Below are 23,137 nucleotides of genomic sequence, written 5' to 3'. Positions count from 1 at the left end.
TTATTAATTTCTAATTACTAATTTATCAATTGGTTCTGATTTCCAGTTTTTGAAATTTAACAATTTTGAGATTTTCTAACTACAATGTCTACCATTTAAACAAAGTATCTTACAAAAAAATAGTGGTCAACTTGGGGAAAATAATCCCCTATATATTAATTGAGAATCATTTGAAAAATTAGAACCTTCATTTTGTATTAATTAAAAAAAAACCCAAATCCTAGGTGGCACTCTAAACCTTCTAAATTCTATTTCAAAGAATTCTATAACATCTAATATAAAGTATAGTTTAATCTAACGGTGTCACATTATTCCATAATTATATAACACTAGAGAACATTATATTAACCTAAAATATAGGAAGTGTATATTATTTCCTTAAATAAAAGCTACGGAATTACCTAATATGATATATATATGGCAATTAATGATTATGAATAATAAAGATTTGATAACAATTTTTGCATCTTTCTTCATTTTTGTTTAAATTAATATTATTAAAAAAAACTTAAACAATCACATTAACCATATAATAAAAAAATTAGATTTTTTCTTATATGTTATATTTTGAATTTTTTAAAATGACTTTAAATTACAAAAATAAAGAAACCTTATATGTTATATATTTTTTTAAAACGACTTTAAAATACAAAAATGTGGACACCTTATATGTTATATTTTTCTTATATGTTAGAATTTTCTTACATATTATATTTTGAATTTTTTAAAACGACTTTAAATTACAAAAATGTAAGTTTTCCTTAAGTATACGACTAAAAACATTAAAATGAGATGTATCAATTCGATGGTTGATTTGAAAGCTTTCAAAACCATATGGAAGATATAAGTCAAAATAATTTAACTTTGGAAACAATACTGTTCACTTTTTTCAAGAATGTGTTCGATGGAAAAAATAAGGTTTTTATGTCATAATTTGTTTAATGTCCACTAGAGAACATTATATTAACCTAAAATATAAGAAGTGTGTATTATTTCCTTAAATAAAATCTATAGAATTACCTAATATGATTTACATATATATGACAATTAATGATTAAGAATAATAAAGATTTGATAACAATTTTTGCATCCTTCTTCATTTTTGTTTAATTTTATATTATTAAAAAATAAACAATCACATTAACCATATAATAAAAAACTAGATTTTTTCTTATATGTTATATTTTGAATTTTTTAAAATGACTTTAAATTAAAAAATGAGGAAACTTTATATGTTATATTTTTTTTTAAAATGACTTTAAAATACAAAAATGAGGACACATTATATGTTATATTTTTCTTATATGTTATATTTTTTCTTATATGTTATATTTTGAATTTTTTAAAACGACTTTAAATTATAAAAATGCAAGTTTTCCTTAAGTATATGAATAAAAACATTAAAATGACATGTATCAGTTCGATGGTTGATTTGAAAGCTTTCAAAACCATATGTAAGATAAAAGTCAAAATAATTCAACTGTGAAAACAATAATGTTCACTTTTTCAAGAATGTGTTCGAGAGAAAAATAAGGTTTTTATGTCATAATTTGTTTAATGTCCACTATAGAACATTATATTAACCTAAAATATAAAAAGTGTGTATTCTTTCTCTAAATAAAAGCTACGAAATTACCTAATATGATTTACATATATATGGCAATTAATGATTATGAATAATAAAGATTTGATAACAATTTTTGCATCCTTCTTCATTTTGTTTAATTTTATATTATTAAAAAAACAAACAATCACATTAACCATATAATAAAAAAAAATAGATTTTTTCTTATATTTTATATTTTGAATTTTTTAAAATGACTTTAAATTACAAAAATGAGGAAACCTTATATGTTATATTTTTTTCTTAAAACGACTTTAAAATACAAAAATGAGGACACCTTATATGTTATATTTTTCTTATATGTTAGATTTTTTCTTATATGTTATATTTTGAATTTTTGAAAACGACTTTAAATTACAAAAATATAAGTTTTCCTTAAGTATACGACTAAAAACATTAAAATGACATGTATTAATTCGATGGTTGATTTGAAAGCTTTCAAAACCATATGGAAGATAAAAGTCAAAATAATTTAACTGTGAAAACAATACTGTTCACTTTTTTCAACAATGTGTTCGATGAAAAAAATAAGGTTTTTATGTCATAATTTGTTTAATGTCCACTAGAGAACATTATAATAACCTAAAATATAAGAAGTGTATATTCTTTCCTTAAATAAAAGCTACAAAATTATCTAATATGATTTACATATATATGACAATTAATGATTATGAATAATAAAGATTTGATAACAATTTTTGCATCCTTCTTCATTTTTGTTTAATTTTATATTATTAAAAAAATAAACAATCACATTAACCATATAATAAAAAAACTAGATTTTTTCTTATATGTTATATTTTGAATTTTTTAAAATGACTTTAAATTAAAAAATGAGGAAACTTTATATGTTATTTTTTTTTTTAAATCGACTTTAAAATACAAAAATGAGGACACATTATATGTTATATTTTTCTTATATGTTATATTTTTTCTTATATGTTATATTTTGAATTTTTTAAAACGATTTTAAATTATAAAAATGCAAGTTTTCCTTAAGTATATGAATAAAAACATTAAAATGACATGTATCAGTTCGATGGTTGATTTGAAAGCTTTCAAAACCATATGTAAGATAAAAGTCAAAATAATTCAACTGTGAAAACAATAATGTTCACTTTTTCAAGAATGTGTTCGAGAGAAAAATAAGGTTTTTATGTCATAATTTGTTTAATGTCCACTATAGAACATTATATTAACCTAAAATATAAAAAGTGTGTATTCTTTCTCTAAATAAAAGCTACGAAATTACCTAATATGATTTACATATATATGACAATTAATGATTATGAATAATAAAGATTTGATAACAATTTTTGCATCCTTCTTCATTTTGTTTAATTTTATATTATTAAAAAAACAAACAATCACATTAACCATATAATTAAAAAAATTAGATTTTTTCTTATATTTTATATTTTGAATTTTTTAAAATGACTTTAAATTACAAAAATGAGGAAACCTTATATGTTATATTTTTTTCTTAAAACGACTTTAAAATACAAAAATGAGGACACCTTATATGTTATATTTTTTCTTATATGTTATATTTTGAATTTTTTAAAACGACTTTAAATTACAAAAATGTAAGTTTTCCTTAAGTATACGACTAAAAATATTAAAATGACATGTATTAATTCGATGGTTGATTTGAAAACTTTCAAAACCATATGGAAGATAAAAGTCAAAATAATTTAACTGTGAAAACAATATTGTTCACTTTTTTCAAGAATGTGTTCGATGGAAAAAATAAGGTTTTTATGTCATAATTTGTTTAATGTCTAATCCGATCAACCCATGATGTATTAATTATAGTTTTGTTCCGTTCTTTTTAATAAAAATTGATCCGATCTATCGGAAAGAAATTATATAATAACAACAAAAAACAAAAAATATTTTATATATACCAATAAAATGATCAAATCTATAAAAAAACTATCGATAATATATACAAATAAACTCACCCTGCGCAAGACGCAGGTCTTATCCTAGTTAACTATTATTTATCAACTTGTTGACGCCACAAGCCAAATCATCATCATCGTGTTTGTTTAGTTGTGAGAAGCCAAACCAGTTGGGTATTTCTCCATGTGTCACATCTCTCTTTACAATCATTTACATTATTATAAGAATTTGTATTCTTAGTTTCTATTAAATTATCGGCAAATAATTTGGGTAGTCTCATTTGCTGTCTAATTAATAGACTTGTTTAGTTTTTTTTGGGGTCAAACTATAGATTTTTTTTTTTATAACCGAGTGTCCTGGTCCCACCGAAACGGTCCAGACTAAAGACCGAAGCGAGCAAGGACAAACTAGAGCAAGGATAAACTATAGACTTGTTTAATTATTTGTATAAGAAATGCCAAATATCATTAATGGTAGTAGAAAGGTATAGATCTTGACCTCTTTTCGTGAACTCATGTATAAAAACCAAGTTAAAGAAGTCATATCACTTGTAAAGTAAACTCACAGGGTCAAATTAATCACTACTTAATCCAACTATTATTACAAGGGATCTAATGCAATTAATACGAGATAATGCATATATGATTAAAGAATATGACTGAATCTCGAAGAATAAAATTGTAGGATAATTGCTATGATGAACCTCTAGTGGAAACTTTTGCTATGAAGTACCTTGCTACGTGACGTGAGAACCAAACGGTAGTGATATTATAATATAAATTTGATGGAGTTTCTAAATATACAAATTCTCTACAAACTTAACGAAATCAATACTAACGAAATCAATACTATTAAATTAGCAACATGCCCAATTGATAAATGTTTGGTCCAATTTTTTTTTTAAAACTGATTTTATATAACTATGTCTAATTATATTTAAACATTAACCACATTATATTTCTCTTTAAAGAAAACGGTTACGATACAAACCATTTCACCTTTTCTGCCATAACCAATTCGATTTTTTGACAAAATTTTTACACAAATATAAATTCCATCACATGTTTATCAAGAATCAGGGTTTCTAATGAAAACCCAGTTAAGCTTCATCTACTGGTTAATAAATTATCATCGTAACACTGTAAAAAGTTACTCAGCGAATGAACAAAAAAGGAGAAAAGAGGCCCACCGTAATTTTCAAGTACATGTTTGTGAAGAATTAGAGTTTCTAATGAAACCTAAAAACATAAACCCACAACTTGGTTGATGAGTCAAAATAATCAACCACATCAATCTATATCAAAACAGATTCACGAATATAGCTTACTCTGAAAATCCGAATGACTCCATACGAATTAAGAAGAGTGTGACTTAGACTTTATGTTCATCACTAAGGAGTAAGAAATCTTCCTTCAAATTTATGTGTTAATCAATATGAATAAATAAACATGTAGAAAATGAAAACAGAAAGATTTAAGCATAAAAATCAACAAAAACGCTTTGGATTTTACAACAAGGTTTATCGGTTCAACTGTGGATCTAGATCGGGTATGAAAATATTACTTGTATCTAAATCGTCTATGGCATAAGTGTATAGATACGCAACATCACAATTCAATACAATTATTAAAATTTCTTACTAATAATTTTTAAAAAATATTTTACACAAATATGATTACAAAAGAAAAACACATATATGAAAATTAAATTTCTAAAAAATATATAAAACAGAAATTTACCCGCCCTTTCAAGGGCGGGTTAGAATCTAGTTCTATATTAATATAATATAATTCTATGCAAAGTTAACAAATATTTTCATTTATAAAATCAGCAACTCTAAAATCTAAGTCACATCTATAATCTCTGCAATTAGATCAACCTGCTACTAAACACGCTAATTGGCCTATATTAAAATGTCCTCTCCTCAATGTAATATCACACTATATTTTTTAAAATGACCCCTAAGGGTTTGGGTAGGCTCAGTAGAGTTAATTGCAATGGGTATAAATTAGTGTTTTGAAAACCGGATCAGACCAGCTGGTCAAATTGGTTGAACTGTGACTCATTTATATTGCCAGTTACGGGTTACTATAAAAACCGGATTTGAATTAAACCTCTAAAACCAGTTAAAACCGGCAAAAATCGATAAAACCGGTAAACCAGTTCAATATCAAAATCCGGTTTAAAAAAACTGAAGTAAAAATAAAAAACAATTATACAATTTACAATAAACCGGTATACAATTAACTTATTATATTATCTAATTATATTAGTTTACAATATTTTATATTATTTTCACAATTATAGTACAAGTTAAAAGTATATAAATTAATTATATAACTTTAAATTTATATTTTAAATTAAATAAAATAAAACCCGATTGAACCGGTTAGACCGGTCCAACCATTGACTCAGTCACCATACCAAGTCAATGTCTGGTATGGTTTTCAAAACATTTGTATAAACGGGTTAAAATCCCCAGGAGATACTCTACATTTTGTTTGTCCATTCAATAGAAGCTCTAAAAATTAATACTAAATTAATTAATAAACACAATAAATTAATAAATTTCTTCAGTTTTGAGTTGTGCTAGTTAAAAGTATGATACAAATCAATAAAATAATAAGATAATCATTTTTTAGAAAATCATATTTATATATAGTCTAGCTAAAATCATAAATTAATAATATGTATATGAGGTTTATATAAGTACAAACAAAGCGTTGTATCACTAGATGTTTCCCCTTTGCATGCAAACATGAGCATGTAATAATTACTTATTAATACATACATTACTAATTAAAAGATTACAAGGATAAATTATTATTTATATTTTCATTTGAAAATTCTTACATACTATAATTTTTTTGAAAATTTCGTTATGCATTTATTTATTATTAATAAATATTAGAAATCACTCAATATTCTATTTTCAATTATATAAAAATAAAATTTGTGCTTGATTAATATTTAGTTATCTGTTTCCGGTTTTTTAGTTTTTTTAAGAATTTTTTTTATCAAAAATATTTTGCGGATAACTACACAATATATATATATATATATGAATTATCTTTTTATTTTAAAATATATTATATTTTGGATAATTTTTTATTATTAATAATTTAAACCACTTATCTAATCAAATAAATTTTAAATTCATTTTATTTTTTAAGCTAATATATATTTTATTCATTAAGAGTATAAATGATATTAATTGCTCTAATTTTTAACGTGAGAATTCGAGTTGCGAAAAGTTATTTTACAAATAACAATATAGATTTGTTTTAAATTCACAATGAAACCATATATATTTCTACACTTCAATATATTTTTAATAATATTTAGTAAAATTATATCTAAAATTACATTTAAATTCTATGAAACATATATCGTATACACCATATAGTAGAACCAAAAACCGAAATATAAACACCGAATTTTTAAATATAAATTAATATATCTAAGACAAAGTTAACTATTTTCTTATTTTATAAAAAAAATATACTCTAAAAGTAGAGAAATGTAAAAAATGACTTTTTTGCAAATTAATAACTCTAAATTTTAAAATTTTATAATCCCAACTTTATTAATAGAGTAAAATGTGTTTCCTTTTATAATCCCAACTTTATTAATAGAGTAAAATGTGTTTCCTCGATTGAAAAGCTTTGCTCGAAACTCGGTTACGTTAAACCAATCCGGTTACCCCTATGTTAACACCTTACGAGTTGTGAAACAAATGAATATTACATACCATTAACAATAAAGGTATACATATGTTTGAGTGCGTAGAAGAAAAGATCTTTACACGCGACAAATTACAGACGTAGAAGGAGTTTATTCAAAAAAGTAAGCAAGAGACAACATGATAGTTCGTGTTCCACACAAAGACACTTGTTTATATATGTAACAAGTGCTATTCAGACCACTGGACTCACTTACGGCCCATGGTTTGTTCACTTGGTGGGAGCACCACCACGGTAGACTGAGCGTTGAAACCAGGGTGAAGAACCTTCCTGCGGAGCTCACGGCCTTCTTGGCAAAGGGCACATGTATGGCAAAGGACGTGTGTCACAAAGTCACAAGTCGTCTCCATATGCTCCCTTTGCATCTCGTCCTCTATGCAGCTTCCGCAGCAGCCACACGACCTGTTCATTGCCTCAAAGCTTCCCTGTTTTTTACCCAAAAAAAGAAAACAAAAGATAGGTTCAGGAGATGCAATTTCTCATTAGAAGAAACGATAATGGGAAGACAAAACAAAAAAGGTGCAAAATGAGACTATCCTAAAGGCTAATAGACAGCCCTTTGTAACTAGAGCCACTAGAAGGCTAATAGACAGCCCTTTGTAACTAGAGCCACTAGAGGGACTCTGACGAAACCAGGCGACGATGGTACACAAACTAGAATCTCTTGGGGCTAGGTCCCTACTCGTCATCATCCAAGCAATCAAGAACATATACAAAGACGTGAGTTGATCAATCTCTTCTCAAAGGACAACCTTTTTTTTTCTCTCAAATTCACTTGTCTGTTTCCAAATGAAAGAAAACAGAGAAAAAAATACCTCAAGGTTAAACTTGCGGCGAATGGCAGAACGGCTGGAATAAGAGAACCATGGAGCAAGGCAGTTCCACCCAAACAAAGAGTTCCCAATAAAGTACAACCCTGAATACGTCAAGCAGTGGTTCGAAAAGGTTCCTGGGGCAGACCCAAGCCTCTCTGCATTAGTTCCATAAAGCACACATGGAGCCACACTTCCAAGAAGACCTAACAAAAGAAAGCCATTACCATCATCATCACTAAAAGTTTCATCAAAGCCACATAACATCGCATCTTGAGGTTTCTTCTCTCGATTGCCTATTAAGCTTAACCTTCAAGACCCATATTTAAGCTGAACGATCTAAAGATTGACTCTTTCAACAAATCACAATCAGATCATTTCCAATTTCAATCAATTTCGATCGACCCATTTCAAAAGATGGACTCTTTCAACAAATTACAATCAGATCACTTCCAATTTCAATCAATTTCAAAATTCCCCCAATTTCAAAAACCCTAATTTTAGAAAGCAGACAAGAAAACACTCACAAACTTCGAGATCGCTGCTGCAGAATTCATCGTTCCGTCCGAAACAGGAGAACAGACCGGAGTTCCACTGGTTTCTCCCGATCGGCTCGCCGATCACGCTGCCGTCGGTCACCGGCAATCCATCCGCCGTCCAGCCGTATTCCTCCACCGCGGGAGGATGCACAATCGGCGCCGTCTTTTTGTCCCCTTTCGAGTTGATCTTGGTGTCGTTCACTTGCAAGAGAGGACTCGATTCCTCATGGTCGTCGCCTCGTTGAGCTTCGCGGTTGTTGTCTTCTCCCGCCATATTTAGCAAGAAACCTTTAAGATCTGAAAGAGAAGAAGAGAAAATAGACTCTTATTACGCGTCCCGTTCTACGCGTTAAGTAATTTGAATTAGAAATGGTCAAAAGACACACCTTCGTGAGTATTATTATCTTTTATGATTTAAGAAATATTTTTAAGCCCATTAAGATCTCGGCCTATCTAAGGTCCGCGAGGAACTTACTAATTTGGTGGGAAAAATAAAAAAGAATTTACAATTGTTTCTCACTTTCTCTTTACAAAGGGATGCTGGATTTTTGTGTGAAGATACGTTAGTATGGATTGACATACTGTCTACGAGTATATGTCATCTCTTTGACAACACTAGAAGAGACTAACGTGAGCCTAATCAAGACAACAACAGAATTTTATGGAAAAAGAGACAAAAACAAAGATAAACATGTTTTCATTAGAACAAACTCCGAATATCTTGGGCGAGTCGTCAAAAACAGTCTCCACTGACTGTTTCACGAACTTGAATCTGTCAGTACTCAATAAAGAAGGTCACTTAGAATTGGTGAATGCCTTGAGAGTATTTCTCACATTAGAGCAAGGTGTTGGCATAGATTCATATGATCAATGAGGTTCTAGATATCTATAAAAAATTGCGTATATATATAATAATAATATTTTTTTGCAAGGTTTGTATGAGATAAAATACTTTGCTGAACAAAATTCTGCATTCTGCGTCAGCGCATCAAGGTCTCTATACCTATTTATTTTGACCAGATCTAAAATTGTCAAACTAATATCAATATATATGTGTGAGAAAAAGGGCTACAGACCTACAGTCGATCCAAATATAAAACAAACTAACGAGACGAGTAGACTGTCTGTGCCCAGTCTTATTAATCTATAACTTAAAATCAAAGTGCTTTCTTCAGTTGTCAAGACCATGCGAGTTTGGTGATATGAGGCTCTCTACGTACGAATTGACATCGAACCCCTCACAGAGGTTTTCCCCTTGAATTTCCAGTCTCCTCCTTGCATGGGTCTCAAAATTGTACAACACCATGACTCCATCAAACACCATCAGAACCTCCTCCTCGCTGTTCTTGGTCGAACACACCGGTTTCATAAACCTGTAGAACACGCTGATCCGGATTCTGCGCCATACACCCAACTCATTCATCACCCAAATATCATCATGTAACTCGTAGCAACTAGTGAACAAACAAAGACGCTCGTTGAGATTCCCTACCATGAAACGATATGGACAACTCCTAGCTTCGGTAGGATATGGCATCTCTCCAAACTCTTCCGTTATAATATCAAATGCTAATATCACTTTCCGCTTGCGACTGCCTTGTTGAAGAGTGAACACCCAGTGGATCACACCGTTGAGATTCAGACCGGGAGGGAAGCAGTTGAAACAGAAGCGGTCGATGTGTTGGTAGCTCAAATCGCGGATCCATCTCCACGAGTCTTGACTTCAAAGAGTAGACGCAAGCGTAGAGAAGATTGTTAGAATCAGCGACAAGCTTCACTACTTTGTAATCATTGGTGAGATGATCGAAGCCAAATCCATAGGATATGAACTTTTCTCTGTATCTTTTGACAGTCTCAGTGCTCTCAGCAGGTAACAGCTTTGATTCTCTGGTGGTTGGGTTATACAAGAGAACAACGTCTTCATACACACACTAAACCGTTGGATGATCCGTAGATTTCAACACAGTCTCTTCGAAATGGTAGTTCGTCTTTAAGCGGATAACTGAGGTCCACAGGTATCGAATCTCGAGTTACTTCGTTCAAGTCTAATGCATACATGTTACCGTTGTGTGAAGACACGATGAGTTTCCGGTGAGCGGTCATCAGATCGAGCTGGCTTTTTGCGAAGCCTGGATCTGATGAGAGGGAGCGGAACAGCTTTGAGACGCACCTGGATCTCCCGATCGATTTGATCGGCAGCCTGATCAGAATTTCCCTCATGATCTCTGGAGGAAGTTCCGGCCAGCTTGATGATCGCTTCTCTGATTTTCTCCATTTGCGCCAAACGGGGCTGAACCAACTCGGTTTGAGTTTCCCGGAGAAGGGGTGTTCCACGCAAACCGTCTCGGACGTTCGTGGCTTTCCGTTACATCTTTGGCCGACCGATTAGCTTCCGGTTTGGGTTTATTTGACCGGTTTATCCTCGCTTGACCCATGATGCAAGTCACTTCTGGTGAAGATGGTTCTTGTGTCTCCCTCGCGTTTTTCCGCCGCAAAAAATATAGGATTTCTCCAACTTGATCTCCATCTGCATCATGTTTAAGTTAACAAACGTCTTAAGGCAATTTATATATATATTAAAAAAATAGTGCTATTTTAAAGAAAATGTAATTTTTATATTTTTTTTGTTTTATATATATATTTTTTTTGTTATAAAACAAATCATTTTAAAATTTTCAATACAACTATGATATATTTATTTTAATATTATTAATTGGAAAATATTTTAATTTTATAAATCATTTATTTATTTTAAAGATTATTAGTTAAATAAATGTAGTTATTAAAAATAAATAAAGTTTAACTATTCCTCATCTATGGCAAAAGGTTAAAGTAATATTTTTGAAATGGAAAGATGTTTTTAATACTTAACAAATATAATTTTAAACGATACAAATAGTATTATGGATTTTTTTTTCTATCAGTAAAAATCTCTCAAATGTAAAAACAAATGCGAAAAAAACTAATTTTAATTAATGTTTAGGAATATAAAAAAAAAAACAATTCTCTCAGATAGTTATTTTTAAGTTTTTGTCATAAAAATAGTTTTCAATAAAGAAAATGATTAAAATAGCTTTTTTATTTTGAAAATTTTAATATTAATTTTATTTTATAAAATTTGAAACTCTATCTTCAAAGCCTCACTTCTTAACTATGAACCATAAATCTAGATTAGTTAACTCTATGGTATAAATATATTTTTTTATTTTTTAATAAAACTTATTTTAATCATTTTTCATTGAAATCAATTTTTGTGATAAAAATTTTAAAATGCTATCATAGGAAATTTTTCATATAAAAAATAAATTATAGATAACGTTGTGTAATAGCAACCGAGTTTTACGTTGTCATGTAGTAACTATGGATTAGTGAAAAATAGTAGCATCAGATCATTAATAATAACAAAATATCGGTTGCAAAATAAGTAGAAAAAATACCATTACTTTTTAGCCATACGTACCGATCTAATAGTACGTGACCACCTCTGTAGCTAAATTTCTTGATTTTAATGTATTTGTTGATGCGGCACATGTTTGGCAGTAGTTCAGCGAATGTGTCCTCTGATTTCTATGGCTTCATCAGTTCATCTGAATTGTTCTACACTTGTTGTGTTTCTATCTTAAGTCGCTTTGGTGTTATGTATGTTTATATCGGTTGTGTTTATTTTCCATTTTTCCCATTTTGCTTTTGATGGTGTGGGTGCTTTAGCCAGTGCGGCTACTTTGGTGAACAACTTTTTTTAAGGTTAGGGGCTAACTGCTAAGCTTTATTTAGATTAAGGTTTGATAGAAAAAAAGAATAGTTGCTAAAGTGGCATGATATTAATCATAATAGCATGTTTTTTGTTTGTATAGGCAGAGTCCATTTAAAATTGATGTAATGTAGTTAAGATTTAAGAACTACTATTGTGATTGAAACCGATATGAAAATATAAGCTGTGGTCACAGTTTTGTTTCTCAAGCAAAACAAGAACGTTGATAAGTTTTTGTTCGATCCTGTTTGATGATCCTATTTGATGATCCCACCAAAATTTATATATCCTACAAAAGTGAAAACTTCTCTTTTTGAACGTGTTTAAACTACAAAAATAAGTATGAAGGTGTTTCTGAATCCTCTAACGTGTAAACTAAGAAACTGAATTGTTCTTACAAACCATTTGTGTGTTCTTGAAAATTGTCTTCTTGTTTTTTGTACGGAGAGTTCTTTCACAAAACCCTTCATCATATTCGCGCCCGAGTTCACTGAGTTCAGTCATCTATAGTAAAAGAATATTTATTATTTGATCCATTTATTGACATAAGAAGTCTGATCGGAGTAACACTTGAGATGGCAATCCATAAAAAAATACTGATATTAAACAAGGTGATTGCTAAAAGGAAATATATTCAAAGTCAGTTATTTTAACTGACACAATTATAGTTGCAATGTAATTAAGAGTATCTCGAATGTAAAACTCCATTTTTTTCTCCAAAATAGAGTAAAAATAAAAATTGAGTAAAATTACCCTAACCCTACTTCATTTCCTACTCCATAATGGAGTGATGAACAGACAAAAAATAGATTACTTCATTTATAGAGTAAATTTCATTATGGAGTGAGATATAGAGTTGGGTTGGAGCATTCCTTAGTCTATATTCACTTTTATTCTATTTTAAAAGAAAAAATGGAATAGGGATGAAAATGCCTTAATAGACCATAATCATCGGTTATCTATAATAACGCCATACATTGTGGTCATTAGATTATCTAGCCTAAGATATGGACTGTCAAGGTCAATAGCGTTAAAACAGCATGTGCACATGGAATAACAGTTCATGGACCGACCAAAATTTGGGGATATCAATCTCATAAATCAAATTACATACACTATGACATAGAGTATAATAAAAAGGCTGGTTGCATTTAACTCTCTTTTTTTTTGAAAAAAATGGTTGCATTTAACTCTCGGTTACCTATTGCGGTGGCAACTGGGAATTCATAGGATCCCCGACAAGAGAAACACAGTAGTGGATAGAGTCCCAAACTACTATACCTAACCTATTAACATATGTAGTACTAGTGTACTACTTCACCAAAGTATACACAGATTAAAAACTAAATCATAAAAAAAAACAAAAATGAGTTAATCGATATTTATCTTTCTTCCAATCTATATTTTTCGGTTTTTAGGAGTCCGATTCAACTTTTTTTTTCTAACCTTTTTTCAGTGGCTGTTATATGTGCTTGTTGGGTCAGTGATACTCTATCTTAACTTAACAGTTTGATATTATGCGGTCGACTTCTTTTCATTCGTTGGATAATTTATCGTGGAGTTGGCTTTGTTGTATGATTTGAGTATCTATTTCTTGAATTTAATTTGACTGATTTAAAAGTTTTATTTTAATGTGTGTAGGCGTTAATCTATACGAGGGATTAGGTGCATCTTTTTGGCCAAAAAGGTAGAGGATGGGAGTTAATATATACTACTAAAGTATATCAGAGAAAGGCATTTCTAAACCTTGATTTACTCAAACAATTAAAAAGATAATTAGAAAACTATAGGGGCTTGTACTGTGACTCATAATATTAGCGTTAGCAACTAACCAGTCATACATTGTGAGCTCCGTGGAGCTAGCTCCGGTTCTCAGTGTTAGCGCGAGGCAGTTTACTCGGAGCTCCTTTTGATCATTGGAGTGACGGTTCTTCGTGGGAGGCTCGTGTGAAGATTGATCATTCCAACACCACTGTTAGATCCCTTTCTCGCATCGGTGGGTTGATCTTCGGTCCGTGTTGTAGGTTTGGAAGAACGACATCAAAATGTGGCTCTCACCGTACCTGTTTTTTGTTGTGGCTCGCGTTAGTTTCCGAGGTCGAACCAAATAAGTGTGGCTACTTGAAGTCTAGGCGGGTCTTTCCAGATAGCGCTTTTGGAGTTACTTGTTGGAGAGGTGTGTGGTTCTTAGAGATCAGTGTTTCCTACTGCCGGTGGTAGTTGGGAGATGTGGTTTCCGACGACTGAGTTTGCAAAGTTTTCTGGAGGTAGTACCAATCAATTGGAGCAGCGTTGCAAGGAAGCCAAAATTACCAAGACGTGGTCTCATGTTTCATCACATATATCATCACCATTTGGAAATGCTCGGTTTTGGTTAAGCTTCGACTTCAGTTTTTCGACTGGTAGTTCGGTGTTGCTTTTTTTCTTTTATCCTGTTATTGTTTGGTTAAATTTTTTGTTACTTGTATTTGTGTATTTTCTGTCAAAAAATTTAATGACCGTGAGACTCCCATGGTTGTGGACAATATGTATTACAAGAACATCATGGCTCATAGAGGGCTCCTGGTCATCGATGATGAGCTAGCCAGCGACCCGAGGACGGCACCTTTTGTGGCCAAGATGGCTGCGGACAATGGTTACTTCCATGAACAATTCTCACGCGGTGTCAGGCTCTTGTCCGAGACCAACCCTCTCACCGGTGACCAAGGGGAGATAAGGAAGGATTGTCGTTATGTGAACTCTAAATGATTATAATGTTGTGAAAGATAATAATAATCATATGCGTGTGTATGAATGTATGTATGTATGTAACTATGTATGTTAATGGTTTGAAATCAATAAGAAGAAATATCAAATCGTTATGGATTGAGATATAATAAAGTCGTCTAAAGGTCCGATGAGTTTTTTTTTCCAATCATTTGTGTGTTAGATGAGTTTTTAAAAATCATTTTTAATCATTTGTTTGTATTCGGGAGTGATTTAAAATCATCTAAAACTAGATCATTAATTTACATCATTATGATAGGTACGTAGATACAAAATTTGTTAAGAACTCAACGTCGAAAGTATGATATATTGATATATATGGTAAAGTTCTTAGAACTTAGAACTATATATATTGATATATATGGTAAAGTTCTTAGAACTTAACATGATATCATCTTCCAGTAATTGACATCTAAGTAAGATATGTTATCAAATCATACAATGCTATCAAATTGGAGACTAAACAGAACTAATGACCATTTTTACAAAACATGTTAAAAGTCTAACATCAAACATACGACGAGATCTAGAATAATATATCAAAGATTAAAAACATAGCTCAATTTATTAATTTCTAATTACTAATTTATCAATTGGTTCTGATTTCCAGTTTTTGAAATTTAACAATTTTGAGATTTTCTAACTACAATGTCTACCATTTAAACAAAGTATCTTACAAAAAAATAGTGGTCAACTTGGGGAAAATAATCCCCTATATATTAATTGAGAATCATTTGAAAAATTAGAACCTTCATTTTGTATTAATTAAAAAAAAACCCAAATCCTAGGTGGCACTCTAAACCTTCTAAATTCTATTTCAAAGAATTCTATAACATCTAATATAAAGTATAGTTTAATCTAACGGTGTCACATTATTCCATAATTATATAACACTAGAGAACATTATATTAACCATTTTAGGAAGTGTATATTATTTCCTTAAATAAAAGCTACGGAATTACCTAATATGATATATATATGGCAATTAATGATTATGAATAATAAAGATTTGATAACAATTTTTGCATCTTTCTTCATTTTTGTTTAAATTAATATTATTAAAAAAACTTAAACAATCACATTAACCATATAATAAAAAAATTAGATTTTTTCTTATATGTTATATTTTGAATTTTTTAAAATGACTTTAAATTACAAAAATAAAGAAACCTTATATGTTATATATTTTTTAAAACGACTTTAAAATACAAAAATGTGGACACCTTATATGTTATTTTTTCTTATATGTTAGAATTTTCTTACATATTATATTTTGAATTTTTTAAAACGACTTTAAATTACAAAAATGTAAGTTTTCCTTAAGTATACGACTAAAAACATTAAAATGAGATGTATCAATTCGATGGTTGATTTGAAAGCTTTCAAAACCATATGGAAGATATAAGTCAAAATAATTTAACTTTGGAAACAATACTGTTCACTTTTTTCAAGAATGTGTTCGATGGAAAAAATAAGGTTTTATGTCATAATTTGTTTAATGTCCACTAGAGAACATTATATTAACCTAAAATATAAGAAGTGTGTATTATTTCCTTAAATAAAATCTATAGAATTACCTAATATGATTTACATATATATGACAATTAATGATTAAGAATAATAAAGATTTGATAACAATTTTTGCATCCTTCTTCATTTTTGTTTAATTTTATATTATTAAAAAATAAACAATCACATTAACCATATAATAAAAAACTAGATTTTTTCTTATATGTTATATTTTGAATTTTTTAAATGACTTTAAATTAAAAAATGAGGAAACTTTATATGTTATATTTTTTTTTAAAATGACTTTAAAATACAAAAATGAGGACACATTATATGTTATATTTTTCTTATATGTTATATTTTTTCTTATATGTTATATTTTGAATTTTTTAAAACGACTTTAAATTATAAAAATGCAAGTTTTCCTTAAGTATATGAATAAAAACATTAAAATGACATGTATCAGTTCGATGGTTGATTTGAAAGCTTTCAAAACCATATGTAAGATAAAAGTCAAAATAATTCAACTGTGAAAACAATAATGTTCACTTTTTCAAGAATGTGTTCGAGAGAAAAATAAGGTTTTTATGTCATAATTTGTTTAATGTCCACTATAGAACATTATATTAACCTAAAATATAAAAGTGTGTATTCTTTCTCTAAATAAAAGCTACGAAATTACCTAATATGATTTACATATATATGGCAATTAATGATTATGAATAATAAAGATTTGATAACAATTTTTGCATCCTTCTTCATTTTGTTTAATTTTATATTATTAAAAAAACAAACAATCACATTAACCATATAATAAAAAAAAATAGATTTTTTCTTATATTTTATATTTTGAATTTTTTAAAATGACTTTAAATTACAAAAATGAGGAAACCTTATATGTTATATTTTTTTCTTAAAACGACTTTAAAATACAAAAATGAGGACACCTTATATGTTATATTTTTCTTATATGTTAGATTTTTTCTTATATGTTATATTTTGAATTTTTGAAAACGACTTTAAATTACAAAAATATAAGTTTTCCTTAAGTATACGACTAAAAACATTAAAATGACATGTATTAATTCGATGGTTGATTTGAAAGCTTTCAAAACCATATGGAAGATAAAAGTCAAAATAATTTAACTGTGAAAACAATACTGTTCACTTTTTTCAACAATGTGTTCGATGAAAAAATAAGGTTTTTATGTCATAATTTGTTTAATGTCCACTAGAGAACATTATAATAACCTAAAATATAAGAAGTGTATATTCTTCCTTAAATAAAAGCTACAAAATTATCTAATATGATTTACATATATATGACAATTAATGATTATGAATAATAAAGATTTGATAACAATTTTTGCATCCTTCTTCATTTTTGTTTAATTTTATATTATTAAAAAAATAAACAATCACATTAACCATATAATAAAAAAACTAGATTTTTTCTTATATGTTATATTTTGAATTTTTTAAAATGACTTTAAATTAAAAAATGAGGAAACTTTATATGTTATTTTTTTTTTAAATCGACTTTAAAATACAAAAATGAGGACACATTATATGTTATATTTTTCTTATATGTTATATTTTTCTTATATGTTATATTTTGAATTTTTTAAAACGATTTTAAATTATAAAAATGCAAGTTTTCCTTAAGTATATGAATAAAAACATTAAAATGACATGTATCAGTTCGATGGTTGATTTGAAAGCTTTCAAAACCATATGTAAGATAAAAGTCAAAATAATTCAACTGTGAAAACAATAATGTTCACTTTTTCAAGAATGTGTTCGAGAGAAAAATAAGGTTTTTATGTCATAATTTGTTTAATGTCCACTATAGAACATTATATTAACCTAAAATATAAAAGTGTGTATTCTTTCTCTAAATAAAAGCTACGAAATTACCTAATATGATTTACATATATATGACAATTAATGATTATGAATAATAAAGATTTGATAACAATTTTTGCATCCTTCTTCATTTTGTTTAATTTTATATTATTAAAAAAAAAACAATCACATTAACCATATAATTAAAAAAATTAGATTTTTTCTTATATTTTATATTTTGAATTTTTTAAAATGACTTTAAATTACAAAAATGAGGAAACCTTATATGTTATATTTTTTTCTTAAAACGACTTTAAAATACAAAAATGAGGACACCTTATATGTTATATTTTTTCTTATATGTTATATTTTGAATTTTTTAAAACGACTTTAAATTACAAAAATGTAAGTTTTCCTTAAGTATAACGACTAAAAATATTAAAATGACATGTATTAATTCGATGGTTGATTTGAAAACTTTCAAACCATATGGAAGATAAAAGTCAAAATAATTTAACTGTGAAACAATATTGTTCACTTTTTTCAAGATGTGTTCGATGGAAAAATAAGGTTTTTATGTCATAATTTGTTTAATGTCTAATCCGATCAACCCATGATGTATTAATTATAGTTTTGTTCCGTTCTTTTTAATAAAAATTGATCCGATCTATCGGAAAGAATTTATAATAACAACAAAAAAAAAAAATATTTTATATATCCAATAAAATGATCAAATCTATAAAAAAACTATCGATAATATATACAAATAAACTCACCCTGCGCAAGACGCAGGTCTTATCCTAGTTAACTATTATTTATCAACTTGTTGACGCCACAAGCCAAATCATCATCATCGTGTTTGTTTAGTTGTGAGAAGCCAAACCAGTTGGGTATTTCTCCATGTGTCACATCTCTCTTTACAATCATTTACATTATTATAAGAATTTGTATTCTTATTCTATTAAATTATCGGCAAATAATTTTGGTAGTCTCATTTGCTGTCTAATTAATAGACTTGTTTAGTTTTTTTTGGGGTCAAACTATAGATTTTTTTTTTATAACCGAGTGTCCTGGTCCCACCGAAACGGTCCAGACTAAAGACCGAAGCGAGCAAGGACAAACTAGAGCAAGGATAAACTATAGACTTGTTTAATTATTGTATAAGAAATGCCAAATATCATTAATGGTAGTAGAAAGGTATAGATCTTGACCTCTTTATCGGTTCAAAATAAGTGAAAAAATACATTACTTTTTAGCCATACGTACCGATCTAATAGTACGTGACCACCTCTGTAGCTAAATTTCTTGATTTTAATGTATTTGTTGATGCGGCACATGTTTGGCAGTAGTTCAGCGAATGTGTCCTCTGATTTCTATGGCTTCATCAGTTCATCTGAATTGTTCTACACTTGTTGTGTTTTCTATCTTAAGTCGCTTTGGTGTGTATGTATGTTTATATCGGTTGTGTTTATTTTCCATTTTTCCCATTTTGCTTTTGATGGTGTGGGTGCTTTAGCCAGTGCGGCTACTTTGGTGAACAACTTTTTTTTAAGGTTAGGGGCTAACTGCTAAGCTTTATTTAGATTAAGGTTTGATAGAAAAAAAGAATAGTTGCTAAAGTGGCATGATATTAATCATAATAGCATGTTTTTTGTTTGTATAGGCAGAGTCCATTTAAAATTGATGTAATGTAGTTAAGATTTAAGAACTACTATTGTGATTGAAACCGATATGAAAATATAAGCTGTGGTCACAGTTTTGTTTCTCAAGCAAAACAAGAACGTTGATAAGTTTTTGTTCGATCCTGTTTGATGATCCTATTTGATGATCCCACCAAAATTTATATATCCTACAAAAGTGAAAACTTCTCTTTTTGAACGTGTTTAAACTACAAAAATAAGTATGAAGGTGTTTCTGAATCCTCTAACGTGTAAACTAAGAAACTGAATTGTTCTTACAAACCATTTGTGTGTTCTTGAAATTGTCTTCTTGTTTTTTGTACGGAGAGTTCTTTCACAAAACCCTTCATCATATTCGCGCCCGAGTTCACTGAGTTCAGTCATCTATAGTAAAAGAATATTTATTATTTGATCCATTTATTGACATAAGAAGTGTGATCGGAGTAACACTTGAGATGGCAATCCATAAAAAATACTGATATTAAACAAGGTGATTGCTAAAAGGAAATATATTCAAAGTCAGTTATTTTAACTGACACAATTATAGTTGCAATGTAATTAAGAGTATCTCGAATGTAAAACTCCATTTTTTTCTCCAAAATAGAGTAAAAATAAAAATTGAGTAAAATTACCCTAACCCTACTTCATTTCCTACTCCATAATGGAGTGATGAACAGACAAAAATAGATTACTTCATTTATAGAGTAAATTTCATTATGGAGTGAGATATAGAGTTGGGTTGGAGCATTCCTTAGTCTATATTCACTTTTTATTCTATTTTAAAAGAAAAAAATGGAATAGGGATGAAAATGCCTTAATAGACCATAATCATCGGTTATCTATAATAACGCCATACATTGTGGTCATTAGATTATCTAGCCTAAGATATGGACTGTCAAGGTCAATAGCGTTAAAACAGCATGTGCACATGGAATAACAGTTCATGGACCGACCAAAATTTGGGGATATCAATCTCATAAATCAAATTACATACACTATGACATAGAGTATAATAAAAAGGCTGGTTGCATTTAACTCTCTTTCTTTTTGAAAAAAATGGTTGCATTTAACTCTCGGTTACCTATTGCGGTGGCAACTGGGAATTCATAGGATCCCCGACAAGAGAAACACAGTAGTGGATAGAGTCCCAAACTACTATACCTAACCTATTAACATATGTGAGTACTAGTGTACTACTTCACCAAAGTATACACAGATTAAAAACTAAATCATAAAAAAAAACAAAAATGAGTTAATCGATATTTATCTTTCTTCCAATCTATATTTTTCGGTTTTTAGGAGTCCGATTCAACTTTTTTTTTCTAACCTTTTTTCAGTGGCTGTTATATGTGCTTGTTGGGTCAGTGATACTCTATCTTAACTTAACAGTTTGATATTATGCGGTCGACTTCTTTTCATTCGTTGGATAATTTATCGTGGAGTTGGCTTTGTTGTATGATTTGAGTATCTATTTCTTGAATTTAATTGACTGATTTAAAAGTTTTATTTTAATGTGTGTAGGCGTTAATCTATACGAGGGATTAGGTGCATCTTTTTGGCCAAAAAGGTAGAGGATGGGAGTTAATATATACTACTAAAGTATATCAGAGAAAGGCATTTCTAAACCTTGATTTACTCAAACAATTAAAAAGATAATTAGAAAACTATAGGGGCTTGTACTGTGACTCATAATATTAGCGTTAGCAACTAACCAGTCATACATTGTGAGCTCCGTGGAGCTAGCTCCGGTTCTCAGTGTTAGCGCGAGGCAGTTTACTCGGAGCTCCTTTTGATCATTGGAGTGACGGTTCTTCGTGGGAGGCTCGTGTGAAGATTGATCATTCCAACACCACTGTTAGATCCCTTTCTCGCATCGGTGGGTTGATCTTCGGTCCGTGTTGTAGGTTTGGAAGAACGACATCAAAATGTGGCTCTCACCGTACCTGTTTTTTGTTGTGGCTCGCGTTAGTTTCCGAGGTCGAACCAAATAAGTGTGGCTACTTGAAGTCTAGGCGGGTCTTTCCAGATAGCGCTTTTGGAGTTACTTGTTGGAGAGGTGTGTGGTTCTTAGAGATCAGTGTTTCCTACTGCCGGTGGTAGTTGGGAGATGTGGTTTCCGACGACTGAGTTTGCAAAGTTTTCTGGAGGTAGTACCAATCAATTGGAGCAGCGTTGCAAGGAAGCCAAAATTACCAAGACGTGGTCTCATGTTTCATCACATATATCATCACCATTTGGAAATGCTCGGTTTTGGTTAAGCTTCGACTTCAGTTTTTCGACTGGTAGTTCGGTGTTGCTTTTTTTTCTTTTATCCTGTTATTGTTTGGTTAAATTTTTTGTTACTTGTATTTGTGTATTTTCTGTCAAAAAATTTAAAATTGATATAAAATTTTAACATTTAATTAAAAAAAAAAAAACTAACCAGCCATAGGCCGAAAATGTCACGTGACTCTGACTCCTATCTTTCAATTCATCTAGTTTACATCTCGTTTTACTGGTTTACTCCTTGTTTCTTCTTCTTTTTTTTTTGTCATCAACCTCCTCGTTTCTTCTAACTTGATGAAAGTATCAGTCCCACGAGAATTGAATTCTCTTTTTGAACTATTGAGAATTGTATTCTTTCAGTGTCAGTGTTTAATGGTCAATATATTTAAATATTTGCATCTTAATTCTGACAAACTTGTATTGGTAGTATCTTTCTGACAAACTTGTATTGGTAGTGTTTTAGTTATTTTGTAATTAGGTGATTCTAACAATTGTTAAAGTTCATCAATTAATGAAAAACTATTAAATGGCTGGTTAAAAAAAAGTTAAGAAACGGTTCCAAAAGTTTCTTTGATAGTAAACATGCCTTTTTTGCAAATTGTGGCAAATTTTTCCTATGTTTGATAATCAGATAGGTATCAAGCTGAATCTTAAACTAGTTAAAAAATATGAAATGTTGAATATTCTTACTATTTAGAA

At 29.4% G+C, this 23,137-nt stretch overlaps 1 protein-coding gene and 1 pseudogene across 1 annotated transcript; both read right to left on the bottom strand.

Moving 5' to 3' along the window:
- Window positions 1-7,254: 7,254 nt before the first annotated feature.
- On the bottom strand, window positions 7,255-9,002 carry LOC106392646 (cell number regulator 8-like). The gene is made up of 3 exons (XM_013833453.2): window positions 8,612-9,002; window positions 8,088-8,290; window positions 7,255-7,697 (listed from the first exon to the last, which is right to left on the bottom strand). Exons 1-3 carry the CDS (start codon window positions 8,895-8,897, stop codon window positions 7,461-7,463), a joined length of 726 nt encoding a protein of 241 aa, XP_013688907.1. The 5' UTR covers window positions 8,898-9,002; the 3' UTR covers window positions 7,255-7,460.
- Window positions 9,003-9,509: 507 nt separating this feature from the next.
- On the bottom strand, window positions 9,510-11,008 carry LOC106392641 (annotated as a pseudogene).
- Window positions 11,009-23,137: the final 12,129 nt, after the last annotated feature.

The sequence above is a fragment of the Brassica napus genome, chromosome C3 (assembly GCF_020379485.1).
Source record: "Brassica napus cultivar Da-Ae chromosome C3, Da-Ae, whole genome shotgun sequence".
Lineage (NCBI taxonomy): Eukaryota > Viridiplantae > Streptophyta > Magnoliopsida > Brassicales > Brassicaceae > Brassica > Brassica napus.
The sequence above is the reverse complement of the archived record's forward strand: the minus strand, read 5'-3'. Positions and strand labels throughout refer to the sequence as shown.